General features: G+C 42.2%; 1 protein-coding gene across 1 annotated transcript in view; it reads right to left on the bottom strand.

The window, feature by feature from the left end:
• Positions 1-3,191: 3,191 nt before the first annotated feature.
• Positions 3,192-17,645, bottom strand: part of KLHL14 (kelch like family member 14) — a gene marked incomplete at both ends in the record, with an annotated part of 58,184 nt that continues 43,730 nt past the window's right edge. Inside the window, 6 exons of the mRNA XM_084260464.1 lie at positions 3,192-3,332; positions 3,763-3,920; positions 6,938-7,096; positions 7,287-7,477; positions 12,791-12,869; positions 17,336-17,425. Coding sequence (XP_084116590.1) covers positions 3,192-3,332; positions 3,763-3,920; positions 6,938-7,096; positions 7,287-7,477; positions 12,791-12,869; positions 17,336-17,425 — 818 coding nt within the window. The remainder of the gene's footprint in view (positions 3,333-3,762; positions 3,921-6,937; positions 7,097-7,286; positions 7,478-12,790; positions 12,870-17,335; positions 17,426-17,645) is intronic.

The following is a 17,645-nucleotide window of genomic DNA, read 5'->3' as shown; positions in this document are numbered from 1 at the left end:
AGCTCTCCAGCCTGTCCAGGTCTTGCTGAATGCCAGCACAGCCTTCTGGTGTGTCAGCCACTGCTCCAGTTTTATATCAACCATCATCATGATGTCTTCTCAGTCTGGCAATACCTCTTGTCCCCACTCCTCCACTGCCCACACACACCAGCACTTCCCCTCGAAGAATGGAAATACCCATAGTTAGAAGGGTCAAACACCACAGGAAGGACACTTTCAAGAGGGAGGAAACACCACAAATAGCATAAAATTCCCCAAAGTGAGACTGCATCCAGCCAGGCCTTGTCCTTTTCACGTACCTTGCCACAGGATAGAGGGACGGGGTGGAGCATCACAAGGCAGAGGCATTTCACAGGCATATGACTGATCCCATCCCTGGGCTTCTGAGGTCTGGCCCTGCTGTGGGCACCTAGCTGGGGCTTTCTGGGCTGGAAGCACAGGCCAGGAAAGCTCTGACTCAGTAGATTTTACTTCATCTCTGTGCTTACAAGCACTGAGTAACGACACCTGGAGAGAACAGCGAGGCTGCTACCCACAGCCACAAAATAAAAGGAGTTTACACATCTAGATGATAAAAAAAGTTCCAAAGGATTTAATGTAGATATTATTTGTACATACACTTTATAAGTAGGAATATGGCAGACAGTTGAATTAGTACATAAAGTTTTATTTAAAGTTTCCCCCTCCCCCCTCCCCCACGAGCAAGCTTCATTTACACAGTCCAGTACTGTACAAAATTTACATTCTTTGTGTGACTTATTCAGTTAGCACTTTCCTTGGTCATGCCTTCCTGAAAGATAGAAAGATTTACATACAGTCCTCATAAATCTTTAAATTATCTTGGTAAAAAAAAGAACCACTTCAAAGGACAACAAATACCCTTTAAAAATGGCACGTTTTAGTAGAGACAGGTGACAGTCAGTGTTTAATGGCAGACCTTATCCTGATCTTAAATGTCATTCAAGGTTTCCTCATTTAATTATCTTAACAGTTTCCTTTTTATATATATTTATATTTATATACTTTCAACAGGAAAGGAAAAGAAAAAAGTCATGATTGCACCAAATATATTTTACAAGGGATCCCTTAGATCTGAACAATATAAATAAATACAAAACCAACTAAGATTGCACTATATATAGTAGGAATGGATTGAGATTTCAGGATATACACTCCACCTTTACGAGTTCCTTAGTGATGCTCACTGGAAAACTCCCCAACGGCACACTCAAATATTAGCATTTTCAGGTAATTATTTAGTTTAAACAATTGTTTTTGCTTTTCCCAGGCGTGCAGCTACCTCGTCAGCTGGGTTATTGCATTTGTATGGTATCAGTCTTCACTGCATTACTCTGGTTTTACAACTGTGTAATTCTGCTGCAAGCAAGGGAGTTGCACTGCAATAAAACTGGACCGATGCCAGAGAGAAACAGTCCCATGGTATTTGCTCTCCATTATTTATATTGCTCTCAAGCTTCAATATATAGTGTAATTTCTGTGTACATTCGCCCTCTTTCTATTTTTGCAAAGCAAATAATGAATTCTTCCTCCTGCCCATTTGCCTCTGCAGCAGACACCAAGCCCCAGCAGCTCCCCGCTCCCCGCTCAATGCGCCAGGCATTAAGGCCTATTGTGAATGGTACCTGCAGGCGGGAAAATGCGGGATGAGTCTCCTTTGCCTTGTTATCTGGAGCAGCCAGTCACAACCAGGCAAATTAAAGGCCAGATTCTTAGCTGACACAAACCAAAGCACACCCCGTGGCTTCAACGGAGCAATGTCAGTTTATACCAGCGAAGAAGGTGGTCCTGAGGGTAATGGATGCAGCACCGGTGAACCACAATGGGAGAGTATTGCATATACTTTGCTGAGGTTTGGATGATCGTGTGAACTGCACGGTGGTGAAGGATCAGGCCCAGGTTTTGTCACTGCTTTTGCAAAGCCAGGTCAGAAAGAGGTAAGCCTAAAACACGGACAGCCTGATTTGTGCAAGCAGTTATGAGTTCATATGAAGCGAGACCTAAATGCTACTCGTCCCCTGTGGCAGCCTCCTGAAGTCACTTTGCAATGTGTAAATAATTACACAGGCTGCAAGGCAGTGGAAAGTCTGGCCTCACACTACTTTGGATCAATAGTAAGTATCTTTCAGAGCACATTTAATGATCAACAGCACAGGAATATTTTAACTTCTTAAAAGCATCTCTCCAAAATTGTGCATAATCATTTAACAGTCCAAAGTAAGACATTTATAGTTCAATGCAGGCTTCTTGTCTTCAGAAGCAACTAGCATGGACACTCCTATCTAACACCTTAGTGAAAAATAAGTAACGGTTCTGGTGCTTCATTAAGTGGTCACAGAAACAATTTATCAACATAGAATTTAAGGCATAGGACCCAATTTCTTTTATACTAATGGAACAAACAGTCATTCCACGTGCTTTCAGTGAAATAACTCTGACTTTACACAAGTGTGATTAGAAGAATTTGATCCTAATCCCTAAGCTGGTATTGCAGGAAGTGCTCTGTAAAGCATGGCTTTCATTGTAGTCTGCTTTCCGCTGCGCTTACACACGGGGACTTTGAAGGCAGAGTGTATTCGTTGCCAAGCTGTGCAAAAACTGAGTGATACTTCTTTACCTTTCATAATCTTCTGACGCTGTGTTGCTTGCAGAGCATGTGAAGTAGCTGTAGGTTAGGATTACAGAGGAGGAGACAATTCTGCAATGCAGTGTGAGCTTTTCACTATCTGAATTCCGAAGCATTCATGAAAACAACATCCTCATGACTTCAACACAGATCACATGCAGGTAGATACAATGCACAATACTGATCTTGTCTCTTCAGGCTGTATTTGAACATTTAGCCTTCATTTTTTTTTTTTTAAGTTAAATTTGATGTGAGGAATATCTCTGCAGCAGGAAAAAGTTAAAATCAGTCTGAAATGGCAGTCTGTCAGCATGTAATGTTCGGTGTGTTCTAGCTGCTTGCTTCGTAAGACACCGGCACCTATCTGAGATGGGACAACACTTGGGTTTTTGTTTTCTTTTACTTTGCTCCTAAAGCATAAATATGGAATAAGGGGTCAATTATGGTAGCTTTGCTTTCACAGGAATCCTGTCCTAATAAAATAGTTACGTCACCCGTCATTATTTTCCCCAATGCAATCAGAGTTCGTGTCAGTGCTCCTGGCCTGTCATTTGTTGTACGGTACGCAGGCTGGCAGTATGACAGTGGAACAGGCAGGTCCTGCAAGTGGCTCAGCAACATCTCCTTCTAGTTCTGTCCAAGTTCCTTTCTCAGGACTATAGCAAATAGTAGAAGATTTGTAAGCTCCCTGTAATAGAACAAAAAAGATCATAGTAAACATGGCCTGAGTTAAATCCAAGTCACGCATCAGATTTAAAGATCAAAACCCCTTTCTTTTTGGACTCATGGCTTAGGGCCCTAATTTAGGAGCCCTTCAAGACCCTTGGTTTTCATACAGGCTGAGTGCTCAGCCCATGAAAACCAGACTCCTCTACAAGCACCTTATAAACTGAACTCACGTTTGCCAAATAACACCCAATTTTTATATTACTCCATATCAATGGACACAATCTGATAATAACTCATTTAAATAGAAAAGCATAAGGGAGAACAAATACTGCATGTTCTGGGCAAGGTGAAAACCAAACCAAAATGTCCCTGCAGCTACTGCATCGCTCTTGACTGGCCACAAGAGCTCAGAAGAAATGGAAGGGTCACTGCAGAAAGCAGGTACACACCATACTCCAGCTGTAGCCTCCTACAAGGTAAATACTGTCATCAAGGACTGCGCAGCCAGGGCCACTGCGACCCTCCAGAATAGGAGTCTGAAGGATATTCCACTGGTCGCCTTTTGGATCGTAGCATTCCACAAGCATGACATCAAGATGGGAGAAACCTGGATAAGGGCGTTGAGAAAGGAGAACGTGCATTAAGACATACTGTTTTTATTATTTCACTGTTCAATTTATTAAAGTTATAATCGTGTTATTGCAATGATAACATTGTTTCCTACTAGAAAACACTGCCATGTACATTTAAGCCATCTGCTGTAATGTTCATGTTGCATTATTTCAGTTAAAATAAAACTGCTGCAACACCAGCACATATAAAACCCGAACAGATCAGAAAGTTACACTCAATAATAACTGATCATGGGGAAAGCAGATTCTAGGAATATTCCTCCTCATCCATTAGTGCTAATGCAAGTTTGAACACGTGTGAAAAGACTGTCCTGGCACAGTTCCTCCGAGGTCAGCAGAGCTCATCTATTCAAAAGTCAACAGATTAAATCTCACTCAGAAATCAATGCCTAACAAGTCAGGGTAGACCTCAGATATCTGACACCACTTGGTTCCAGAGGGACAAGGTGCTTAGCATGTTGGATGTGATGTTCAGGACCAGTTTCAATTTTCGAGCTGATTTAAGGTGTACCCTGAGCAAAGTCTTTAAGGGGACAGAAAATGTAACAAAAAAACCCAATGGTGGCTGCATTCTTCCCTGAGAGACAGAAAAAGGCTTCATGCAACTACTGCTCTGTAATCTCCCAAGGGCAGATAGGTCAAGAATCTTAATTTGTGATCTTTAGTATCAATTAAGTGAGCTGAACACGGACACAGAACCCAGGAGTCCTGGCTCCTGCTCCAGTATTTACACATTTCCCTACCTCAAGCTACAATTTTATGGGAGCACCACAGTAAAATTATGGCTTGCTTAACATGCTGGGATGCTTTACTTGACACTACTGTCTCCTCCACCTAGTTATGATGGAAAAAAGCTAGTTTTCTGGCATTTGGTGATATTGGTACTTCATAATGATGCTACTTGTATGAGGTTTGTATCAGGAATTAATAGCTGTGATGAAGTAATTTTTTGTTGCTTTAAATTTCTTAAGAGAGGCTGAGGGAGCTGGGCTTGTTCAGCCTGGAGAAGAGAAGGCTGCGGGGGGGCACCTCGTTGCAGCTTTCCAGTACCTGAAGGGAACATACAAACAGGAGGGGAATCAACTTTTTAAAAGGGTAGACAATGGCAGGACAAGGAGGAATGGATTAAAGCTAAAGGAGGGAAGGTCTAGATTAGATATTAGGGGGAAGCTCTTTATGGAGAGAGTGGTGAGGTGCTGGAACAGGCTGCCCAGAGAGGTGGTGGATTCCCCGTCCCTGGAGGTGTTCAAGGCCAGGTTGGATGGGGCCCTGGGCAACCTTGTGTAGATCCAGGCCTGGAGGTTGGTGTCCCTGCCTGTGGCAGGGGGGTTGGAACTCTATGATCCTTGGGGTCCCTTCCAACCCAGACCATTCTATGATTCTATGACTAGAGGCCATAGAAAGGCCACCAAATTGCACCTGGACTCTGTCAAAACCTCCCTGATAAACTGCAGTGTGCCCACGATGCAGTAAATGCGCTGCTAACTCTAGAGTACAGATTCAGCTTCACAAAGGAGGGCTTTGCCATGGAGCCTTGCTATTCCCACCCAGCTGGAGGATTTGTAGCATTTAAACCGAACTTCAGTCCCCTCCCTCCCCACTTTTCTTGCAGCTCCTCCTTTGTTTCACTCTACAGAACAAATAAGTTTTCCTTCTAGAACCCTGGGTGTTAAATACCTCTCACTACCAGAGTTTCATAGGTAGCAAAGGCACCTAGGGCAACAGTTGCAGAGGCAAAAATGGAAAGAAGTTTATAAGAAGTTCCTTCTTTCCCAGAGGACAGCAGGTGAAACTGAGCGAAGAAAGAAGGTGGCAGGGTAGAAACAATTCAAGCCTACGCAAACCAAAGTATCTTCTTTGGCTGTAGGAGGGCTGTGACATCAGCTTTCAATTTAGTAGGAGAAAAAGCCAACACTATGGAACTCCGAAGCCTCTACAAGATTTGCTGGATGCTGTAAGGGTCTACGAACACCCATAGCAGCTGTGAGTGGGAAGTGGAGGCACAGCAGCCCTGCCCTTGGCTGCAGGGGTTTATGCACCAGTACTATTTACCAGGGAAAATTGACATTTGAGAATTTGGGCCCTACATCCTGCCCAGGCTTTCAGGTCTTCAAAACAAGCATGTGGTTTCATAGCCACTCAAGTGCTGGAGTCATCCAGGCACCAGCCCAGTGGTACTGGTAGTTCACATCACTTTCTTTTTCACTGTAATTTTCTCTTCTGTTGTTATGAGGCTTTTTTTCTCTTTTTAAGATTAAAAAAACAGGCAAGAAAGGAGAAAGGAAAAAAAAGTAATATAAACTGTCAAATATTGTCAGGGGAGAAAGGAGCAGGAGCTGTGCTTTTTGTCTAAGTGGCTGGATTAAGCAGAATCTCTTTAGCGGTAACAGCAACAGCATGTAGGTATTAAGACAAAGGGAGCAGATGCCTAAGCAATAGTTATTTTAATATGAGACCTTTTCAAAAGATGAAAACAAGAGACATCTAAAAAGAATTGCAATTAACAAGCTACATTTAATACTAAAAAGGGATCTATAGAGCCTAGTCTTAATATTTAATGGCTGGAGGTTTGGTTTGGTTTTTTTTATCTTCATTAAATCAAGAGCTTGTTTTTGTGTGTAGCTCTGAATAAAGCTCTCTCTAACTGCACATTTTGGAAAATGATTTACAGAGGAAAATATTGCTGGTACTTTCGGGTCAAAGAATAATCTGTTTGTTTCATTGAATTCTTGGTAATGACAAATTGTCCATGCCTTTGAGTAATGGAAGCTCCCATTTTTATTATCTAAAGCATTCATTACTCATATATTTAATGTACTGTTATAATTTTAAAATAATTTGCATAAAATGTTTTTAAAATTGCTGGCTCAAGTGTCCTGTTAAATTGTGTCGCCTGTTTTTTTAATGTATTTAACAATGACTGTCGAACAAAAATATTCTTTATCAGGAGATGGGGGACACTGAAATGCTTTTTTGCTATTAAAAGTGTGACCTTTCAAATGGTTTCCTCCAATTGCATACAGTCGGTCATTCATTACAGCCAAAGTGTGGATTGCTCTCTTTGTGTTCATGTCCTGTTTTCGGGCCCACACGTCCATCACGGGGTCATAGCAGTACAGCCAGGGGACATACTCTCCATTGTGAACACCTCCTGCAAAGTAAATAGACTTCTGTTAATTAATGTAAAGAAGGCGTTGCACTGCAGCAGGAATTTAGCTCTATGGTTTTGGGTTCTGGGGGGTCTGGGGTGGTTTTTTGGGTGGGTTTTTTTGGTGGTGGTGGGTTTGGGTTCTGGGGTGGGGTTTTTTTGTTACATAGCAGGAATGACAGCAGACACTGGCCTGAAATATATATCTTGCCATTGTGAACGGCTCCTGCGTGGGCTGCCAAAGGCTGTGGTAACGAAGACACGTAACGCCACTCGTTTGTCTCCAGGTTGTAGCACTCCACGCTGGACAAGTAGCCAGTTTCGTTCCTCCCACCGATGACGTACAAGTTCTTGTCAAGGCGACAGGCGTAGAAACTGGCTCTCCTGGAGGACAGGGCAAAACAAAACAAAACAAGCCAACAGCAAACCAATTAGCCGTGTCAAACATGGTGTTTTTTTCCCCCCCTCCAGCTGACTCCCTGAGATAGCTGCTCCTTCAAATGCTACTTCAGGGAGAAGTGTCCAGGAGCTTCACATGCTTACAGCTACCCTAGAGACAGTGGCGGCTTTGCTAATCACATACATGCTCCATATCAAATGAATACTTTACTTTTGGTGTCAAAACAATTAAGCACACATAAATTTGGCATAAAATAGCCCTTTTCAAAGCTGTTTGTTGCTTTTTTTCCCCACTCGTGAAAGATAAAAAGGTGCTCATTAATGTTTGGGGCATTACCTTGTAAGGGATGTAACAACTCAGTAAGACAAAGTGAAAAATGAGGTAGATAATGTAACAATAATAAATTATCTTGACATTCACTTTCTTTATGGTCCTTCAAGGGTCATTGTTCCCAATTTACTAAGAGAACCACATCATCAAAATTTGTCTTCAATTATCATTTTTTTCCCTCTTTCTGCAGTACTGCAAATAGAACAACTTTTCCTACGCTTGGCACAGTGTTACATTTCCTTTCCACAAAAGAGATCTGGCTCCATCCAACTAACTCTGAGAAAAGTTTTAGCCACCTGTCCGCTTTCATATGCATCTCAGGTAGGCAGGAAAATAATTAATTTTTCTGATCAGGACTGCTAGGCATGTATTAATTTGTCTGCCTAGTGCCTCCAAAATTAACGGTGAAGTGTTGCTGATGTAAAAATAGAGCAGCAGAAAATTTTGAGAGACCCTGTTGGCATAATCCACTTCCAGGGAAAGGTCCCTGGGTTATTCAGCAGAAGGAGAGTTTACCAGGGTGGAGGCCTTGAATTTTAAGTTGCAATGAAATGAGAAAGAAAATTGCGAAATCACACAGCTAGGCTAGGACAAAGAGCTGTACAAAATATGGAATGAGAAGAATTGTCAGTCCCAAGCCTCAAATTTTCTCCTGGGTGAAACTGGAGCGGCGTGCAAGCCCGGAGACAAGCAGGCAGGTCAGGCATGGGAAGGCCTAGATCTGACAGCCCAGCCCTGCTCCACAGCACCTGATGGGGCTCCTCGTCCTGGCTGATGAGGACCTGATTTCCACCTCTTTGCTGTCCCCTTCCCTGAGCAGAAACACCCCTTTTCTTGAGCAGGAGCACTGGCACAGGGCTACCAAAAGAAAAGATGCAATCAGGAGGACAGGAGTGCTGCTAAGTACCTCCAGCTCAGCTGACGAATTAAGTAAGACCACTTAATTTATCTGTCAATGGGCAGAGAGAAGCTGATGGCACATATTGCTCTGCATGGTCGGGCAGCAAATTGTGCATCTATGTTTTTAGCCTGATTTTCTATGGAAACAAAGCTTACTTGATGACACTGTACGTGTACCCATGACTGCTTGAGTGTTGTCACCTCAACAAAAACCCGCTGGCTGATTTCACTCTAATGTGACAGGGGGTATAGGTGTTCGAGGCAATCGTGGGCACACGTTCTCCAAACCTCCAGTGTCCTGCAGCCACAAGGCACAAACCCAGAGGGTGCCCGTTGTCAAGGCTTGGGGTGCTCACACATCTGCTCATCTATCCTTGTGCAGGTCCTCTAACAAGCCCATCACCGAACTGCTCTGACCGCGGGGTCATTTTTAGTTCAGGTTTAATAAACAGAGGTAGGTACAACTTGCAGGCGTTACTATTGTAACCAGGTTTTCACCCACATTATTCTGTACATGTACTCCTGGTTTCATCCACACAGTGTCACTGTAAGGAGCAAAAATGAAAGTGTCAGCACGCTTCACTCTTCTGCTTGGATACGAATATTCACTCAGCAGCTCTTGTCACAAATATTTTAAGCTTTCTGTTTTTTTACTTTTCAAGGATAAGGTGTGTGAGGGTCATGCTATTAAGTGATGACTTTTTAAAGTGCTGTAAAATATGATTTGGATTCAAATAGCCATCATTGCACAAGAGCTTTCCCCACAAAACTGGGAAGTCACTACCCATTCTAATCAGATTACTGGAATGCACTTCAAGATCTGAAGATGGACAAGAAGACAATTATTTTGTGGTTTTCATCAGGACTTGCAAGTACTGAATGTTCACTGGTCTCTGAAATGCTTTTCCTTCACATCCCTTCACTCAATAATCAACCCAACTAATTTCTTGGAAGTACACACACATAGAAGGGCAGAATTTCTTTCTGATTTCCACAGATGATGGATTTATGCCCTGAAAGAAGAAATACAGCTACCAGTTTGAGTTTTAAAATTATGCTATTACTGATCATCTCATTATCTGGACCTGATTCCAGAGTCACTTTCAGAGTGTATGTTTTGCTTTTTATAGTGAAAGTGTCCTGGTTTTGGCTAGGATGGAGTTAACATTCTTTCTAGCAGCCAGTGTAATGCTGTGTGTGGGAGTCAGGATAAGAGCAGTGCTGGTAACATACTGAAGTTTTAGTTGTTGCCAAGCAGTCAAGGACTTTTCAGTTGTTCATACTGCCCTGTTAACGAGAAGGGTAGGATGCACCCAGGAAGGTGACCCAAACTGGCCAAAAAGGGTATTCCATGCCAGTTACACCCATTTTGTATATTTTGTTATAAAGTCTTATTATTGTCATCTCTCTCTCTCTGCTGTCCCACTAAACTATCCTTATCCCAGCCTGTGAGGTTTGGGTTTTTTTGATTTTGTCCTCTCTCCTCCTCTTAGAGAGGGCAACTATGTGGTGCTCAGCACCTGGCTGGAGCCAAACCATGAAAGAAAGTCATGTCAATGAGGTTAAACATTGCTATCATTGAAATCAAATACTGAAGTAAATGGTTAAATTGTTTTATTTCTTTCTCTGTGGCTTCTTTTCTCACTTCACTTGGCCTCACTGAGAATGCTGCCTTGCTCACTTCCACTTGTGCTTCTTCAGGCCCTGGTACAATGTTGTGGTTTTTGTTTGTCTTTAAACAAACAAACAAAAAAAACCCCCAAACCTTAAAAAATCAGAATGTAAGAAAAAAAAATGGTTTAGATGCTATTATGTTCCACACACTTTGTCCAGCTTTGGGTTGTGCTAGCGAGATGTAAAAGTACTGACTGAGGTGTCCAGCTGAGGCTGATGCCACAAGTTCAGACAGGACTGCTACAAAGACTTCTCAATCAGGAGGCGCATTAATTTAACTGAGCTGCTCTCCAAAAAGCATCCCGTTGTTATTGCATCATCAGGCAGCTGTGCATTTCAAAAGCTGATGAGTCATTCACTGCTTCTCTAAACAATGCATGCCTGAAATACTACAGTACATGCTTTTCCAAAGCATGTATTTTTGAGATGTTCATCGAATAAAAAGACAACAAAGTTGGCTTTAAAGAAAATACACCGACGCCTCTGAATCCATAATGGGATTAGACTTTTCTTTATAGCTCATGCAGTATAATCAATCAGATATGGATTTTAGCATATGAGATAAAAGTTTACTCATCAGATATTTCATAGAGATTTTCAACTTGAGAATATACTGCCTGTGAATGAGACCTACATTTACCTGGCAGTCATTTCAAAGAAGCCATTATAGTCTATCCAGCCAATTATTCTCAGACTAAAATTCCTAAGTAGGTTTTGACTTGATGGACCATAATGACTCAGAAAACCCATTAAACAGTCTGTCTTGTCAATGGTGCCTGCATTATGCCAGCAGAGACGGGGCGTGACCCTGTACTCCTAGGGGGAAAAAAAGGGAACTTTAAAGGGAACTTTATGTGACTAAAGGAGCTGGGAAAGCAGATGCACGAAAGCTTTCTCTTGTTTCTATGATCTTCTAAAAAGTGGGCAGACCCCACCTCTAAAGGCTGCAGCAACTCTGAGGAAACCATTAGGGATGAGCAAATAAACTGTTAAAAACATTTTAGAAAGTAATTTGAAAATCCCAGTTTTCCAACAACAGCCCAAATGCTCAGGAGTCTTTATAGAAAAAAAAATGGGTAGCCCTATGAGTCATCTAACCTGAACAGAAGAGGTGACAGTTAACGATGTCATAGGAACCGTGTATGAGTAGACCATTATATTTAAACACCACGGGAAAGAACTGAGGTGCTAATACATTACATTTTGCTACTGGGCATCTGCTAAGCAATTACAAAGTGCTTCTCATTCTTGGCCAAAGGCAGCAGCTCCCACCAGAGCACAAGACAAAGTCATACTCAGTGCCGGCAACTGTAAGCGGATTTTCTAGTGAGACACAGCCAGCTACTGCAGAGGTGGAAAAACTACTACTGTCTCCTCTTCCCAACCCTCAACTACCTACTTCTGCCATCTGAGGCTACTCTAATATGCATTATCTGACAGCCTTCTGAGGCAGAAGCTGCGTATTTCGATGCATATTGTAATACACACCATGAATGACAAGGTTGTTCTGAGTTCAATATATATCTATGGCTGACAGACACCTAAACACTGCAGGGAGCCAACAGAAAAAGAGCTGTAACAGTGACAACACACTGAATAAGGAAGTGTCTCAGAAAGGTGGTGTGAGATCTCTTGGACATTAGATCCATGAGAAGATGGGTATTGAACTGAAGGATGGAGACTGAATGCTCTTTCCTAAACCAACATTATAACACTGGATTTCTCCCTTTGAGATTCTTCTTAGGAAACACGCATCATTCAGTTCAGTTTTGGGGGACTTTTTACCTGCCAAGGTAGGATTTGGCATCTAGAGTTTACATCACCTTTACCAGTCACTACATGTACCTCTGCCCTTTGATACACAGTTAAGATTACATTATGTGCTAATCTGCATTATCTGACAGCAACTTCACTCGAAGACCACCTAGGATTAGGAGTCCTCTGGCAAGGTGACACATGTTGAGCGAGGAGAGCTCTTCATGGCTGGCAGGGTGAAACAAGATGGGGTCAACATGCAAAAGTTTCAGTTCCCTGTAAGGTATCTGGTGATACTGATCATTTGCTGCATGACTTATCATGACACTTCCCTCAGTCAGGCAACACGACAGGACACTATGAAGACTTCAGAAAAACCCTTCAGACTGTAGTCAGGAGACCAGCAATGGCACCAAGTCCCCCATTACATTGCACGAGTTAGTACTGCAGGGTTTGGCATCAGGAGTTTTGAGTTTGGAAAGTTTAAAAAAATTAGGAGAAAAATGGGATGCAACTGCCTGCAGCAGTTTTATCCCAGCATTTTCAGTGCTCCTGTAGGCCTCTGTACTCCCACAAACCTCAGCTGCTCCCAGGGTGATAAAACATACATTGAACAACAGGTAGTAGTAGGTTTTTACCTCTCTTGCATGGGTGGAAGTTGTATCCAGCTGTTAAACCTGGGATCGTACCGGCTAACAAAGTTTGTACTGTGCTTCCCTGTAAAGACAGATTATTTTGACACTCAGCTGTTTGTTTCATGTATTTAACATCATGATTGTAATATATATTACATACACTTCACAAGTTGACAGCTTTTATGAAGGGTTCCCCCTTTTACAACAATGTATGATTACACTATGTGTACAGTAATAATTCAACAAATGGGGCACTGCAAGGTTTGAATTAGCAATTGTTAGCAGTAAAAGCAGATAAGAGATTATTCTTGCTCTCTGTAATAAGATCTTGAAAATTGGTATTTAAATTTACTTATAGATGCTGTGGTACTTTCACAGCCACAATAAATCACAACACTAAACAAAATTACTGCCCAAAAGAGGGCATCCCCACGGTCTTTTTATGACTAGAGTATTTTGTGTCAGGTAAAAAAAAGGGAGAACATGTGTTTTTCTTTCTCTTCACATCATCTCTATGTGGAACACAGTAAAAAAACCTTGTGCAAATAACCAGGAGCTGCATAAGCCATCAGCATGGGGTATGCAGTGTTTGCACTAGATGGTTTATTCTACCATGTACTTTCAGTGTTAAGTTAAAAGGAATTACACATGTGCATCGAAGGGGGAATACACTCTTGGAGTTTTATTCCAAGTGTGTTAGCTAAAATATGAAACATGAGCAACACAGACCAGCTAACTAGCTTATCCCTGCTGTCAAGCCCAAGAACTGTATTCATGTCTCTACGATATTAAGATTTCACCTTATTTTGCATGCAGATTGACATCAAAGCAAGAAAACTGAAGCAAGAGAGTGCATGGCAATTTCCTGTAACACCTGAGACTTCAACAGATGAGGATCTCAGAAACAGAAACCTTTGTTTATGTATGTGTGACTAAAAAATTGAATTAGTGGCTTCACAGGCCAGCAGAACAACCCAACTGCGCATGCCACAGCTCTGTAAATGGTCACTGGGTATTCTACAAGCTGAATATTTCTGCATCAGAAAAGCTTCTGTAGGACTGGCTTGCTTTGCTTGTTCATTCCACACTGACTTCAGCATGTGTAAATAGACCATCAAGACTGTAGAGAGTTATGACACCGCTAGAATTCATCATAACCTTAAGATCATGTTCTACAGTGGAACAGAGAGAGAACCCAAGCTGACCACTCCATCTGGAAGCAAACTCAGTCCCTCACTATGTGTAAGCCTGTTCTACATGAGAAGGGTAAAGCAGAAGACTGATGAATAACACAGCATTTCCCTTCAAATCCAATGTGGTGGTACTCAATGACCAAAGCCCTTTATGCTGAACACACCACTCCAGCACATCTCAAGGCATCTGGTGAGATCCACATACACTAAGGGCAACTGGTCACTTGGCGGCTGGGTTTAGTGCAGCGAGGCTTTCTTCTTGCTCCCTGTCTGAATTCCTTCAGTCTATACAGTTTAGAAAAGAGGCATGGAGATACACAGGTTCAGTAAACAGTAAAACAGAAACAGCAAGCATCTGATTGGCCCTCAGTCTCACTATGTAGGATAACTATTAGATTCTATTTCTATTACAAAAAACAGGTTTTTAAAACAATGTAAGTATTGACAGTAAGTTTGGACTTCTAGCAGAAGGTCCTAATGCTGCCCTATTCACTTGATTTTTCAGGGTTACTGGGGACTCCAGTGGTCACTGGCTGTACAGCAGCTTTTTCATTGTTGCCATACAAACCCACGATCTGGGGATCTTGGCCTCCTAGTATGTGATACACATATTCACTACAAATACCACGTATGTAGAAAATTGTATAGCCCAGGGTGGAAAGGGAAGGATGAGCCTGGAGCATACAAATCTGTTCACTTCACTGGAAGGGAGGCGAAATCAGACCAGAACAGGCACAGAGAAGAGCTACTGCAGTCACAGGACAAGTTTACCTTATGGCAGGAGATAAAGCACTTGGCTTGTTTCACCTAGGAAAACAAAAGCTGAAAGGGGATAGGAGCGCTGTCTGTAATACATCAGAGGACCAAATCTCCAGAGGGGAAAATCTATTAAGCTAAAGGCCAACTCTGGCATGAGAACAAGGTGATTTAGACAGTCAAAGAATACATTTTACTGGAAATTAGAATAAGGCTCCTAGTCATTGAGAGCAATTGGAGTCTGGAACAGCTTTCCAACAGGAGTAGCAAGGGCTAAAAATCCAACTGCTTTTTGAATAGAGCTTAGGAAATTTACAAAATGGGACTATATGATGCCTGTGATGGCAGAAAAAGGACTTGAGAACCCACTTCAGCTGCCTGGTGCAACTGGTGTGACTCCAGATTAATTCTGGACTTCAGATTGACAAAGAACTGTATCTATTATTTTGCCTTGCTTACCAGTGAGGTTACACGTAGGAGAGCACCTGCCATAGAGACTGTGACAACTGATCAGAAATCAGGATTAGCAAATCAGGACAACGGGACAAAAGGAGGCAGATGCTGCTCTCCGCTCTCTACAGGAAGGTTTCTGCAGCCATGCCAAAAGCTGAAGGGCTCTGAAGTTGGTCGTAAATCCACACCTGTGTTCTGCAACTTGCTCTCATCAGCATTTACTTGTGCAGGAATCCCTTGTGACTGGAAAGGCAACAGCCATGGGAGGATGTAAAAAAGTGAGAAAAAATGTCTCCTGTGCTGTCTGGGTTGTCAAGGAGTGAAAGAGCAGCACGGAGGCAGCATGGGAGATCCATGGGGTCCACTCACTCAGCTGCTCAAGCATCTGCTGGTCTGATGGCTAAAGACATAAATGGTGCTCCTCTCCTTCCTTCCCTTTCCCCCATCTCAAGGAAAATTCTGTCTCCTGGAAAAACACCTGGCACATTCCCATTCAAACCAAAAGCCTTGTAATGCTCTGGCAAGTCAGTTCCAGTGAGGTCCATCTGAAGCCCCCTCTGTGCTATGAGGATAGCAGGCAATACATAAAATCAGGCAGGTAGGTGTAAGCACTTCCCATGTAGCTGTGCATTTAGAGCAAATCAGTTCCAAGAAAGAACTAGCCCAACAGTAGCACAGGATGTAGTTCATGATTTCAGGTATGCTTTTTGTGAACAGTAAGATCCATTTCCCTCGGGGTAAGTTTGTAAAGAGGTCAGTATCAGCAATGCTCCTACCTCTTTCATTCCTATCTTCCCTACAGAAAAATCACAGCTCTGATTAAGAAGGAATCCTTATTATTCAGAATAAGGAAGCTGTTAGACATCTCCAGCAGCATCTTCTGCTCAGCCGTTGAGCTAGGCGACCTTAGACCTCATGATCTCATGAACAACTGTGCTCAACTCCTACCTCAGATGCAAGAGATGCAACCCTTCTAACATCTCTCCACCAACTTTGCGACTCAGTTTCCAGGTCTTTAAATTGTGGGTAATTACACTTCTTTTCTTTTATCCTTTATGTGACATGGCCATTTAATTATAAACTGTCTGGAACAAGGTCTGCCTCTTATTATCCATATGCCTACCACCAAGCACAACAGGGGCCCTCAGTTGTTGGATGTGGCTGATGCTCCTCATAATAATTGCCATTAATGATACCACGCGAGCTCCTGCTTAGTACAGAGGAGATTCAGCAACAGAGCTGAAGGGCTCTTCTCCTAAGACACTTAGTGATATTTTTAACTACACCGGAAATATGCTTATGGGGTGGACGGGATTGTTTGTCTCAGGTTTTAGGAAGTGAACAGATGTAACAATTTTCTATAATTTGGTTTAGTGCAGATGCTGAAATGGGGCATTCACAATAAAATATATGCAGTATATGTAATTTCAGCTGGATCCTCTGGTGTTTTAAAGTAAAAATGTGTACCTGCAAGCTGTTTTATGGTTTCTCAGTCATAATTATCTCTGTTACACAGGCTGCTACAACTACAACTCTTTCTTCGTGTGCAAGCTTTTTAACAATGTCTTGACAATTTGGTGAATTTTGCAAGGCATGGTATTCTCCTTTTGCTTTGCTCAGAAGCCTGTTAAATTGTTTAATTTCTCTTTGCGGTAAATTTATGAAGTAATCAAATCAAAGAAGGTAGCAGCAGATAATCTATACGAGAAGCTCTTGCACAAGACTGAAAAAAGGACCAGTTTAAGAATCTCAGAGACTAGATAATTAACACATTAACAACTTTAGCTGCGAGTATCTTGGTTTGACAATAGGAAAGAAGCATTCATCTACTGCAATTGCATTATTATATTATGACTGGAAGGAGACTGGAAATGAAGGTTAAAATTCTTAACAGCTGCTGCCTGGTGCATGCACTTGAAAGAGGCTGTTCTGCTGCCTGTGGCATTTCTCAAGGGATGCGGGAGCTGATGAATGACGGAGATGCTAATGTTAAAGTACCAGATATTTATTCCTCCAGTATCAAAAAGTAGCCTTTGCAAGGTTCAACAATTAGGTCCTCAAACCCCCCTCACTAACAGCTACATCAGACAGACAGACAACACAGGAAGGCAAATGCTGCCCGTGCCTTTTAGTGTTCTGTACATACCATTAGGATTCCATTGGTCTTCTCCTCCCAGCACGAACAAGAAGTTTTCCACTTCCACAACACAGTGATGGGCACTGTTATATGGCATAACTGCAAGGAAAGCAAAAATTTTTGGTCAGCTCAGGGCACTGATTGCATCATGTATTTTCAAAGACACAAAAAACAACACTGGGATTAAATCTGTATGAAATAATAGGGGAACGCACCATCCTCCAAATTACCAGCAGACAAAGCCACTTATTAGTAATCTTATGTTATTCAATCTTGCAAATAATCGAGGGAAAAAAGCTGCTAATTTTGGCCCTTTGGC

Source organism: Gallinula chloropus (assembly GCF_964237585.1).
Source record: "Gallinula chloropus genome assembly, chromosome: 2".
Classification (NCBI taxonomy): domain Eukaryota; kingdom Metazoa; phylum Chordata; class Aves; order Gruiformes; family Rallidae; genus Gallinula; species Gallinula chloropus.
This window is presented reverse-complemented; position numbering and strand designations above follow the sequence as displayed.